This window comes from Callorhinus ursinus, unplaced genomic scaffold (assembly GCF_003265705.2).
Source record: "Callorhinus ursinus isolate GAN/ISIS: 27379988/994484 unplaced genomic scaffold, GSC_fseal_2.0 scaffold44, whole genome shotgun sequence".
NCBI classification, from domain to species: domain Eukaryota; kingdom Metazoa; phylum Chordata; class Mammalia; order Carnivora; family Otariidae; genus Callorhinus; species Callorhinus ursinus.
The window spans coordinates 8,941,283-8,953,558 of NW_027397106.1; the positions used below are offsets into that span (position 1 = coordinate 8,941,283).

At 43.7% G+C, this 12,276-nt stretch overlaps 1 protein-coding gene across 2 annotated transcripts in view; it reads right to left on the reverse strand.

Annotated features, from left to right (window-relative positions):
• ANO6 (anoctamin 6) overlaps nucleotides 1–10,519 on the reverse strand; it is a 185,659-nt gene extending 175,140 nt beyond the window's left edge. Inside the window, exon 1 of one of the 2 annotated variants that reach the window (XM_073882090.1) lies at nucleotides 10,103–10,519. In XM_073882090.1, coding sequence (XP_073738191.1) covers nucleotides 10,103–10,175 — 73 coding nt within the window. In that variant the 5' untranslated portion in view covers nucleotides 10,176–10,519. The remainder of the gene's footprint in view (nucleotides 1–10,102) is intronic. The other variant, XM_025883240.2, reaches the window with a different exon arrangement.
• Nucleotides 10,520–12,276: the final 1,757 nt, after the last annotated feature.

Sequence of the window (12,276 nt, forward strand, 5' to 3'; positions counted from 1 at the left end):
AGGTGACGGTTCTCCTCAAGATACTCACAGTTTAATGAAAAAGACAAAGACTAACAATGAGCTATACACATGGAAGGAAGAAAGATAAAACCTCTAGTGAAAAACAGAAGAGGTAAATCTAGGCTGAGATACAGGTAAAAACTGCTACCCAGAATATTAACATTAGCTTCTAATTATGGAGAGCCTTCACTGTATCAGGTACCACAACCTGCAGAGCAAGATTTTTTTTTTTTAATTACATCACTTTGATACAGTCATCCTTGAAGTAGGTTCCAGTATCAGCTCAATTTTAGAGAGGAGGGGAAAGTTCTGTTAATCACTCAAGGTCACATAGCTTGAATGTGTGGGCTAGAATTTGAATCACATCTGTCTAAAACTGAAGTGTAAACAGTGGTAGTCTCTACCTCCGGCAATTGTCTGAGGAGAACATGGGGACAGAGGTCAGATAAAGAACTCTGAGGAGAATGATGGGCAACTGAGGAGCCAATGAGGGATAAATAAAAAGGACCACAGGCCAACAGAGAGGCCCATTTCTTCCTGACACAGTACAGGATGCCCATCCACATCCCTGGCCAAGGTAAGGTGAGGTGAACTATGACAGAGGGTGGAGATAATCTTTCAACACAGGGAAAAGTCATCCTTTTCTTTAAATCTCTGGTATAAGTATCTCTCATCAAATTCAGGTTTTCCCCTGCAGATCCAAACCTCAAGAAAAGAGCACTTTCCACCTGATCCCTAAGACCTACACTCATCCAGGACTTTGAGGGGAGAGAGTGGATCTCTCCGACAGGGGAGCTCAGGCGCGGGTGTCTCCTCCTCCCCTTCAGACCCACGTGGTTGCAGATGCAAGAATGGAGTTTGGGTGCGCTCAAATAACAAGGTGGCCCAGGAGGGCCTGTCTCAGAGACACAAGGTCGTTTAGAGAATGAGGGGCCAAAACTGCCTGCCTGAACACACAATGGTCAAGAACTGGAATGGGGGTGATGGGAAGGATGTAAAGTCAAACGGGTTCTTAATGTCAGGTAAACAATCACGGCCACCACGTGCCACCCGACCGCCCTCCCTCCACTGAATGGCAAACATCTCTGAACCATCATCCACGTTTCCAATTTCAGTAGTAATAGTGGAAGCATGGAGCACCCCGACCACTGAGAATCTCAATATTGATCTTCCTCTCCTCTGTTCTCCTATGATATTCAATTGGTAATAAAAGCTACTGACTTCTTACTTAAATGTCTCCTTCCCCACGTCTTGTACATACAATTATCTGATGACACATGGGAGCACACATACTTTGGCAAGAACTGCCTGACAACAATTGAGAGAATGGGATAAGCCACAGGTAGTACTGATGGAAAAACAATCTCTACATTTATGAGCCATTGATTGGGAGCCCCACTAAGTGTCAGCCCTTAGGATCTTTTGCTAAGACTCCCTGAAAGAGTTTCCTCCTGTAACAGGTTTCCTGGAATTTGGAAAACACTGTCAGTCTGTCTGAAGATCTGTTTGGTGGGCGGGGGGGAGGGGAGGAACACACAATAATTATCTCTTTGCAGAAACCACATGCTATTCTTCACCTCCTTTATCTTTAGACACACATGTCTGCAGCATAGCCCCTGTCACAGTCATCCTTAACCTGACACTTAGTGGGCAGCTCCTAAACACACGATGTGACACGAGCAACACAAAACACACAGCAGTGTTGACGGGGAGAGGACTTAGAGATGGTGGAGGTGAAGAGTAGCCACTTCTTACACTGGAATTAAAATAAAATGAGGTGAGATCTTTAAAAAAAAAATGAAAGAAGTAGCATTTAAACACATGAATGCATTAGGATGGTGACATTGTAACTACCACTTGTGGAGTGTTCTGAAAGGCCCCACACTCAGCACTGTACAGACACCTGGCATCCTCCTAGCAACCCCACTGGGCTGAAGAAACAGGCTCAGAGAAGCCAATCAACTGGCCTCAGGTAACAGATTCTGGATGTCAAAGCCAACCGCAAACTCGGGTCTTCTGACAGCCGGCCGTTCCTCTCCCTTGGCCCTGCTCTGCATCAACACCGCCTTCCCCTAGTCTTTCCTCCCCAGCCCCCTCATCAGGGATTCACTTCCCACCCTCTCTTTGAATCTCCTAGTTTTCCCAGGTAGCATCTATGATCAATGAATTTATACTGTTTCTTTATTACTTGTCTCACTTAGAAACAATGGTGGGTTTTGCTTGTTCGTTTTTCTTTTTTCTTTTTTTTTTTTTTTTTAGAAAAGGGATCTTATCGTTTACACAAACTAAGCATCCAGAGCTTGTTTATTTAATAAGTAACAGCAGAAAGAAATAAAATGATACAAAAATGAATGCAATGGTTTCAAATCATTATATAAACAAACTTTTAAAATAATGTTAAAGGTATGAGTTTTATATGTAAGAAGGGTGTAAAATGTTTGCTTACAATTTAGTGGGGAATCATTTTTCTTAAAAACTAAGCACAAATCAGAAAAAAAAATGCTCAGGGCTGTGTCTATGTGATGCCACAAGAAAAATTTAGCCATCATTTTGTCTGTGACAAAGCCAAAGATTATCTTTTAAATATCTAGATAAAATGTCTGGAGAAATCATAAAAAATTCAATTATGTCAACACAATCTTAGTTTATATAAAACAAGCTTTATAAACAAGCCTATAATTTGCATAATTGTACTTTGTGAAAGAACATCTATTTGCATGACTGACCTATGGCTAAAGTTCTGCCAAAGTTAAAATTACAATTATAAAAAAGATAATTTTAAAGATCAATATCCTTTTTCTTAAAGATCAATATCCTTTTTCCCTCAGTTTCAAGTATTTGTATTTTTAAATTATGTGGGAAGTAGTAGAGTTTCAATGTCCTAGATTAAAAGCATTAAATATAAAAGCAACATCTGGACTTCACAAAAGAATATATTTTCTTTCATTCATATTTTTAGCTACTGAATTAACTTATCGCAGCAAGTTCTTTCAGTGAGTATTCAGACATGTAGCCAGGGCAGTAATAAATACCACAGCAGAGAAAGTTGCCTATTAACCCTTCAACTTATCTTTCATACAAATGTTCCATCTGATGTTCTGGCTAAGGAATATTTGAATTGCTCTTTGGTACATAGCCACACTATTCCATTGTTGACATTTTCATCTTGTATTTTTAAACTGGCTGCTTCTTGGGATGGATTCTAATTAATTTTAGTTGCAGTATTATAGAGCAAGGCAAAACTAAAGGAAAAGCAATAATAACAATGACGATAATGACTTAAGACAATCAGTTGATTGTATCAAATTCTCACAATCTCTATCTTTACATAGGAGTTATCAGTCAAGAAGTATATTTCCTTGGTTGAAGGTAATTGGAAATGATGTTTTTCTGTTCTAAACTGGTGACTTTCACACAGACCCAGCCCTGACTACATCACATCAAAAGCAGATCAAGCTTTAATCTTATGGCATACAAAGCTTCCATTAAAATCTAAAAAACTGTCCCTTAGCAAATGTTTGCTGAGTATCTACTATGTGAAAAGCATTTTGATATGCAGGCTGTGCAGTACAAAGGTGAGTACGATAGCACTTCTCCCTCAAAGGCTATATAAACTTTGCCTTAAGATGTACTGTATCAGCTAGAATACAAAACACAAACTGATACGTATGATAACAGACGAAAACCTGAAGTTAGAGGGGAAACTCTTATTAAAACGTAATCATTTTAATCTAACCGGCTACAAATACCACTTGGAAAGTTTAAGACCATCTTTCAACTGAAAGCTAGATTATGGGATTCTTAATAATGTATTATAACCTCCCTTCAAGAATGTCCGAATTTAAACAGTATCTCTGACAGAAACCTTCACAGGAGCTTTTGGTCTAAATTTACTGGTTTCCAAAAGGAAAAAAAAAATGTACTGCAATCAACATATGTGAATACTGCAACCACTTGAGAAAAAAGAAAGGGGTTATGTGGAACTCTTTTAGAGCTATGTCTGTGTCAGATTAAAAGAACAATGGGAATTATAAAAGGAGATGAGAAACACTTTAGAAAGCAATTTCTTTGACTTGAAAGTTAAAACACCGAAGATAAATTGTGACTGAGCATTTGAAATTGAAAATAACAGGTATATATATATATATATATATATATATAAGGGGGGGGCAAAACTATACTCAAAGAGAAAGGCTTTAAGGATAGTTCACTTTGTTTTGTTTTTTAACTGTCAATTCTCCTGGTAGAGACTATCTCTCCCTTGCCACAGCAAATAAAGACAGCATCAAAGTTTATTTCTTGAGAAATCACATCTGGGAATACTCAAGACACATCGTTGTCCTAACCCCACCCACTTATCTATTTCTGATCCCTTCCAGGGCTGTTCAAGCACTGCAACTGAACAGTCCCCTTGGCAAGATTACGTGCTTTCTCCTTGATACCACCACCCTGGCACACATCTTGATTGCAGCATTAATCACAGACTACCACAATTGTCTATTCATGTATCTGCCTCCTTCCTAGATAGTGAGGTATGGGAGGTCAAGGACCCTGGAACCTAGGAGAGTACCTGATAAACTACGTACAATCAACAGATGACAGGGACTCTCAAGGTGCCACAGAAGAGAATTCTAGTAGGGCCATAAAACTACCTAAGCATAACGTTAATCAAACTATTTAAAAAGAGCAAACTATTTAAAAAGAGCAATTCACTTATTAAGTCTTTCAACAATGATCTGCTGGGCTTCTACTGAAGAGCAAGCACCACTCCAGGCATGAGGGGCATAGCGTGGAACACAAAGCATGCAAGACACCTGCCTTCAGGGAACTTATATGTTAGAGGATGAGGAAGAGAACATTTTTTTAATTATAGCAGTGAATGTCTACAATGTGTGGGATATTTTGCATGATCTATAGAAGATCCAAATGACCTAGTCCCGGTGCCCAAGAAATTTATACTCTAGTTGTGGGGATCAACATGATCAACAACAAAGACAAAATACAAAGTGAATGCTAATTGTGTAGAACAGAAAAATAAGGGGTGTGACAATTTATTGGTGGGCACTTTGGGCAATGAGGATCAGTAATAGCTTTCTAGGTTTGTGACAGGCTTGGAAGGAGAGTGAGCCACTGAAAAACAGAGGAGCTAAGTCTGGTATGAGCAAGGATTGGAAATGGTCTGAGCCAAAGCAGAGGAGAAAAGTGTAAGACTTCTTGGAACAATAGAAAAGTCTCCCCTCCTGCACACCTGCCACCACTTTCCACCTAATCACTCAGCTCAAGTCCAAGAGTGTTGCTGTTTGCTGGAAGCAAATGGGTCTCTGAGGCCTCGGAGATGTCACCTCTTTCCTAAACTTTCAGACCACTCCTCTCTATTCCCATGGCCACTGCAGGCATTTCCAAACCTGACTCCTAGAAAGGCTTACCTCTACCACCTTTCCTCTCCACCCCATTTCCCAACGTGCTGCCAGGGAGATCTATCCTAACTTAAATTGGATCCTATCACTCCTTTCCTTAGAATCTTTCAGGCGCTCCAAATCCCAAATCCTTAAAACATGCAGAGTCTTCTTCCCGGTGAAGCCCCTGCCTGCCTCCCTAGCCCTGGGGCTGCTCCCTTCCACCACAGCCAACTCCATGGGACTTCTGACTTTCCCTCCGCCCTCCCTGCCACCGCACCTGCCTGGGCCTCCAGCACCCAGCCCAGCCATCTCTGCTGGGAAGCTGCCTCCCACACCTCCTCCCATGGCTGTGTACATACCTCAAGAATGGCATTTACTGCAAAGGGCTGGTTCCACGGAACCCACTTCCCCATGCCCAAGAGATGCATTTCACTCATTTTTAGGCTCCCAACACCCAGCCCCACACCTAATCCTGCACCGAGCACAGAAGGTTTGCTCAGTTAATATGAATAAAGCAAAACTGGGGCTAGACTCAGATCTGCAGGTGATTAAACAAAGTTTGTAGGGAGAAATCTTGTGCAGGAAGTCTGTGTAAAAATGTGACATCAAAAAAGGAGCCAATAAAGGCACTTGAAAGATACAGCTGGACCGTCACAGCTCCGGGGTAATGGGCCTCTAGCCCACACTGTGCCCCCCACCCCCCCCAACCAATGACATGACCATCAGCTGTGGGGATCAGAGAGTAAATTCTACCATAAACAGATTGGGAACCCAAAGCAACCAACCAAGCATCGAAACAAAACCTTTTTGCCTCTACCATCTGACTTGTTCCTGATAATTCCCTTCTTTACTGAGAATATTTTTCCTCTCTCAGCAAAGTCTGAACCATAGAAATGCAAAATAAATAAATAAATAAATAATCAGCACGCTAAATATACTACCTACCTCTTAGCTATAAAAGATGTTTCTATCATTTTCTACATGAACAGGAAGAAATGGTGGATTTTATTCACTGGTTAATGGGGGGGGGGGGGGTAGTCCTGGAGGCAGAGCAGCCAAGAACGCTTTTTTGCACACCAGGCCCACAGAACCTGCCTTGGACATGTGATCTCCACCAGCACCAGCACAGTGCATAAGGGCTAAAAGCCACCTATTTCCTGCCACTACTGCCTACGTGTCACATCTGCATTTGGTTACTGGAGCTGATTTAGAAAATAAGGGGTGTTTTGCAAAAATGCTCTCATGCCAACAAGTTGCCTCATTCCACAAATGTCTGGGCACAATTTCTGGTGGCCCTGAGTAAAGCAAATATGGAAAAGATGCTCATAGTAAGATTTACCATATTTGATTCTCTAGTCAGGTTCATGTCAAACAAGGAGGCAATCCTTACAAGTAAAGCACCAAACAGTGCTTCAAAAGCAAGCAGAAACCCACTGGTAGGAAAAAAAAAAAAAGAAGGGCCCTAAATCCCAGTCTACTACAGGGCACCCTTCCGTACATGTACACAAAACATTTATATCTTAAAACCGGGGACCACATCTAGTTTAAAAGTTTTTCTTTTTCTGTTTTGCAAATTAGCTGATGATAGATGTTTTACCCAGGAACTAGGTCAAAAATGACTCTACTGTTCTGAAATATAAAGTTAATATTTATAGAGGAATTACACAGACATCTTCAGTACCTGAGTGGATTTTAAATTATACAACTATTAGTAATGACAATCCAGTACTAGGAGGAATATGTTAGCCAACAGCTTTAACATAGCTCTGCATTATAAAACCAGAGGCACAGGTTAAAATTACCATCTTCATTTCACCAGAACCTCCTCTCCCATAGTTGGAAATTATAATTATTTTGTTAAAGGCTATATACCATCAGCCTACTTCTGCTAACCTTTAAAAAGACTTACTACTTTACAATGACAAACTTTCTATTGGCACACTAAACATTTGCGCTTGTTATAAAATCAGTGCAACCCACACTGAATTTGTATAACAACCAAAAACTGCTGAGATATTAGTTGCCTGACATAAAATGTTGAATTGACCCCTATACACAGTAAAGTGTCAATATCAGTGGCCTGTGGAGGGAAGGGTGAAGGAGGAGTAGAGATATTTAACATTTTATTAAACATAGTTACAGTTTGACTCAATAGAACCAGCATAAATTACATCTGTAATTAAAAATAGGAAGAACGTATTGCCACACACTTGATAAATTTTATGACGCCTTATCTGGTAAACATAGACTAGACCAAATTAGTTTTCTTTCTAAACTGAGATCTACTGATGGCACAGTGGAATAAACAAAGCTCAGAGTCTCTAGCTTACTTTGATTTCCATTTGGGTTTTATCCTTATTTATTTACAATACTCAATATAAACAGTAACACCTCACCATAACAGACAAGAGTATATTCCTATGAGGGGCACCTGGGTGGCTCAGTCGCTTAAGCATCTGCCTTTGGCTCAGGTCATGATCCAGGGTCCTGGGATCGAGCCCCACATCAGGGTCCCTGCTCAGCGGGGAGCCTGCTTCTCCCTCTGCCCCTCTCCCTGCTCCTTCTCTTTCCCTCACTCTCTCAAATAAATCAAATCTTTTTTTTAAGTATATTCCTATGAAACAGACTGTGCTACTTTATTATAACTTTTTTAAAGTTTGCTCCTATGATTTACATTTTTATATAATCATGATTTACCAGTAAAGCCTGCTAAATAGCAGCATTATACATTATCTGACAGCTGAGTGACCAGGTGGAAAGCGGACTAATGCACACAGGTCTTGCAAGTCAGAAAGCCTGGGTTTGAATCTTAACTAGCTATACAAAAAGCTGGACAGATCAACCTGTGAGCTTCAGTTTTCTAACAACAACAAAAAAAAGAATACTATTGGCTCCCTCCATCTAATAAATTGTTCTCAAATGAATGAAAGGTAAAGCTAAATCATGAAGTATAAGCCCCTCTATTCAATTTGTTCCTGGTCAACAAGGAAGTTATCAAGTTCTTTGGATATAAGTGAGCAGAGCCTATAATAGCCAAGATATGAAAACAACTTAATTGTCCAAGTATAGATGAATAAAGATGTGGTGGGGATGTGTGTGTGTGTGCATATATATAACCATCATCACCACCACCATACGCACCCCTGACCATGCTCCTCACCCTTGCATGTGGGCAATGGAATATTACTCAGCCATGAGAAAGAAGGAAATCCTTGCCATTTGGTACAACACGGATGTAACCTGGAGGGCTATTATGCCAAGTGAAATAAGTCTGACAAAAACAATTACTGTACATCACTTATAGGTGAAATCCACCAAAGCTGAACTCGCAGAAATAGTAGAATGGGGGGGGGGGATGTTGGTCAAAAGGCACAAAAACTTCCATTATAAGACAAGTTCTGGGGATCTAAGGTACAGCATAGTGATTATAATCAATACTGTATCCTGTACTTGAAAGTTGCCAAGAGAGTGTACTTCAGATGTTCTCACCACAAAAAGGAAATGGTAATTATGTGAGGTGATGGAGGTGTTGGTTAAAGCTATAGTGGTAATCATTTTGCAACATATAAGTATCAACTCAGTACTTTGTACGTCTTAAACTACACAACGTTATATGTAAACTGTGTCTCAATACAGCTGGGGGGAAAATGATAAAGTAAAAACCACACCTAGCTCCTAAAATTAAGTTACTTCTAACGTTATTAGAGAAAAACAGGACTTTAGGACATGAGCAGGAACTGCTATGTTTTAAACTGATTTGGCGTGCAGGAAACAGACTCAGCGTCTCCGACCAGACCAGCACGGTAATTTAATTGCCAGTCTTCTGGAGGGACCCAGTATGTCATCATTCCCTGACAGTGATAGTCTCCCTTGTCCAACTGTTTTCCCCTTCCCCACCTCCTCCCACCCCTTTTGATTGTTGTGGTTGTTTTACTCTTAAACAGCTCTCCCTCCTTTCTGTCTGCAATTTTAAACTCTAACTAGAAATGATAACACCCAGGCTTGGCTTCCACCCCCCACCCCCAGACCCGGCCCGCCAAGCTCCAGGGGCTCTCTGGACTTGTAGAAATGTCCTGAGGGCCGTCCGGACTACGTCTTACTCCTCCAATCACTGCCCCCGCGGGCTCTGCGGCTGAAAAAAAAGGATCCCGGGCCGCCACCCGCGGCCACAAATCGGTTCCCGGGGCGCCCCACCCACCCCCACCCTCCCTCCCGGAGCCGATCCTTTCTTTCACTTTACAGCGGATGCAGGTGGGTCACACCCCTGCTCTCCGAACCGGGGTGGGCTCCCCGCCTGCGCCGCCCTCCGGAATTCCCAGTGCAGGTTCGAGGGGGAGGAAATGACCCAAAAGTTGCTGCTTCTGAGTCAAGACTTCGGCGCGCGGAGCCCTCCCTTGTATCTAGCATGACTGCTCAGAGCCTGCGGCCGCGGCCCGCCCAGACGCTGTTCTCGGGAGACCGTGCGCGCCCCGCGCCTCCCCGGCCTTCACGGGGGCGCCGGTCCGCCGGCAGCTGAGCCGCGAGGCGACCGCATTGCGGCCCCGGAACCGCGGCGCGGGCTCCCTCCTCCCCGTCCGCCGGCGCCTGCGCCCCTCCGAGCGGCCGAGGGTCCCCGCAAGCCGACCCCCGAGGAGGGCGCGGCGCCCACGCGCAGTCCCCAACTTCTTCCGGCGCTGGCCCACGCCGGGGAACCCCTCGCTCACCGATATCCCCGTCATCGTCGTCTTCCTCCTCCTGGTCCATTTCTAGCAGGACGTCCCTGGTCGTCATTTGCATGGCTCCCCCAGAGGGCGGTTCCGAACTTGGCGCGAAGTTGGGGGGCCCGGGGTTCCGGAACGACGCGGCTCTGGCGGGGCCCTGCGTCCGGGCGGGGGCGGCGGGCGCGTCTGGCTCCCGGCTCGGGGGCTGCAGTAGCCAGCCCGCACTCCTGGAAGCCGAGCCCAAGCGGCCGCCGACCCGAGCCCTGCGCCCAAGACAGCCACTCACCACCCGAGCGGGGCCCGGCCACTGAGCATGCCCAGTGAGAGAGCCAGGCTCGCTGCGGAATGATTAAACTTCCCCCAGGTTTATTAGGCTCCCAGAAGGAAGTCCGGACGAGAGCGGGAGTAGTCGGCGATCGCGTTCTGCACGCGAGTGACCTCGGGGAAGGGGGAGGCGGGAGCACGCGGGGGTGGGAGTGGACAGGGTTCCCCAAACGTTGCGTCCGAACGAGGCAGTTCTCTGTTCTAAAGTCATATATGGACACACACTGGGGCTTGCTTTCTTTGACATGTGTTACTGCAGAGGGGAAAAACGCCACTACAGCTCAGGCGGAGAATCCTGAAGGCGAGCACGTTTGAACCGTATTTAAAAGCTACGCGGAGCCTATGGAGATCTTCAAGCACCCATTACTCTGACTCCAAAGTGGAGGAACGTGTATTCTATGGGGGAAAGGGGAGAGGGAGATTACAGAGAAAAAGAGGCGAAACTCGTAGATAATAAGCAATAGAAGAAAAAAGACAAAGAAGAGAGAGATCTAAAGAAACGCGTTCACAAAAGGCCGGAAGATTTCCGCAGAAAGAGAGGTGAGCGGGCAAGAGAAGCGCCCCCTACCCCCGCTCGCCTGAGCACACACAGGGAGCGGTCGCAAGATGATCGCGAGTCCTTTTGGACCCTGAAAGCTTAGTCCTCCGTATCAAAAGCGCAAAAGAAGCCGAAGAACTCCACTGTGGTTAGAGGTAAACTCTAATGCAGTGTGAGAGACTATAATAACCAGAGGAAACAAAAAGAAAGTACTAAAATAAAATTGAGGCAGAGAGTAAAAGAATGCGTTCCCCGGGGACCAAAGGGAGCACTAGGACAAATACAAAGGAATTTCTACTTTTAAGACTCGTGGGGGTAGTTTGAACTGCAGGTTTCTAGGACTGTGTGTCTGCAGAGCTGTTTTCAAAGAAGCTGGTGTTGGGTTCATTTTGATTCCTCAAAGGGGCTTAGAAGGTATATTTGAAATCCTGGTTACATTCATTATCCTACACTTCCTATCGAAACTTTTTTTATTTCTTCCACTGACGTACCAGAATTATCATGATAATTATGATGACACTAAGCTTCCTGTGCACTTTTTTCTCCCATATACTTATTTTTTGAGTTTCCTTATGAAAGAAAGAAAACATTGAGACCAATCGGAAGTGGGGAAAACAGCCACGAATATGCATCACAAGACATGTGGAAATTACTTTTAAGAAACTATCCAATATCTTAAACAATAGAATTGTTGTTGTTGTTGTTTAAGTAGGGTCCACACCAAGCGTAGAACCCAACACGGGGCTTGAACTCATGACCCTGAGATCAAGACCTGAGCTGAGATCGAGTGGGAAGCTTAACTGACTGCGCCACTCAGATGCCCAGAGAGAATAGTTTTTAATATAAAGAGGAAACAATACATTACTCTGGGCAGGGGGGGGTGGGGGGTGGGGGGGTGGGGGATAGGGGAATAAAGAAGGAAAAAAAAAAGGGGGGAGGAGAAAAAGACTGTTTTCTCTCAGTGAATTCGCTCCCCAAAGCTTATGGGACCTACTGAATTAGAAATTCCAGAGGCATTTTAGTGACATGATCAGTTATCACAATTTTCATTTAACAAATGTGTACATAGTGCTTTTTATATGCTAGGCACTATTCTTTAAATGTTTTACATTCAGTCACGTAATCCTCCTAACAACCCTAGCAACTATTACCACTTGACACAGGATGATTAAATAACTAATCCAAAATCCCGCATGGGAAGTAAGTGGCAGAGCTGGGGTTCAAACCCAAGCATCTAGAATCTGGTCTGTTGGCCATTTGATAAACCACCTCTAGAGACATTTCTGAATCCATTAAAAAAAAAATCACTTTGTTC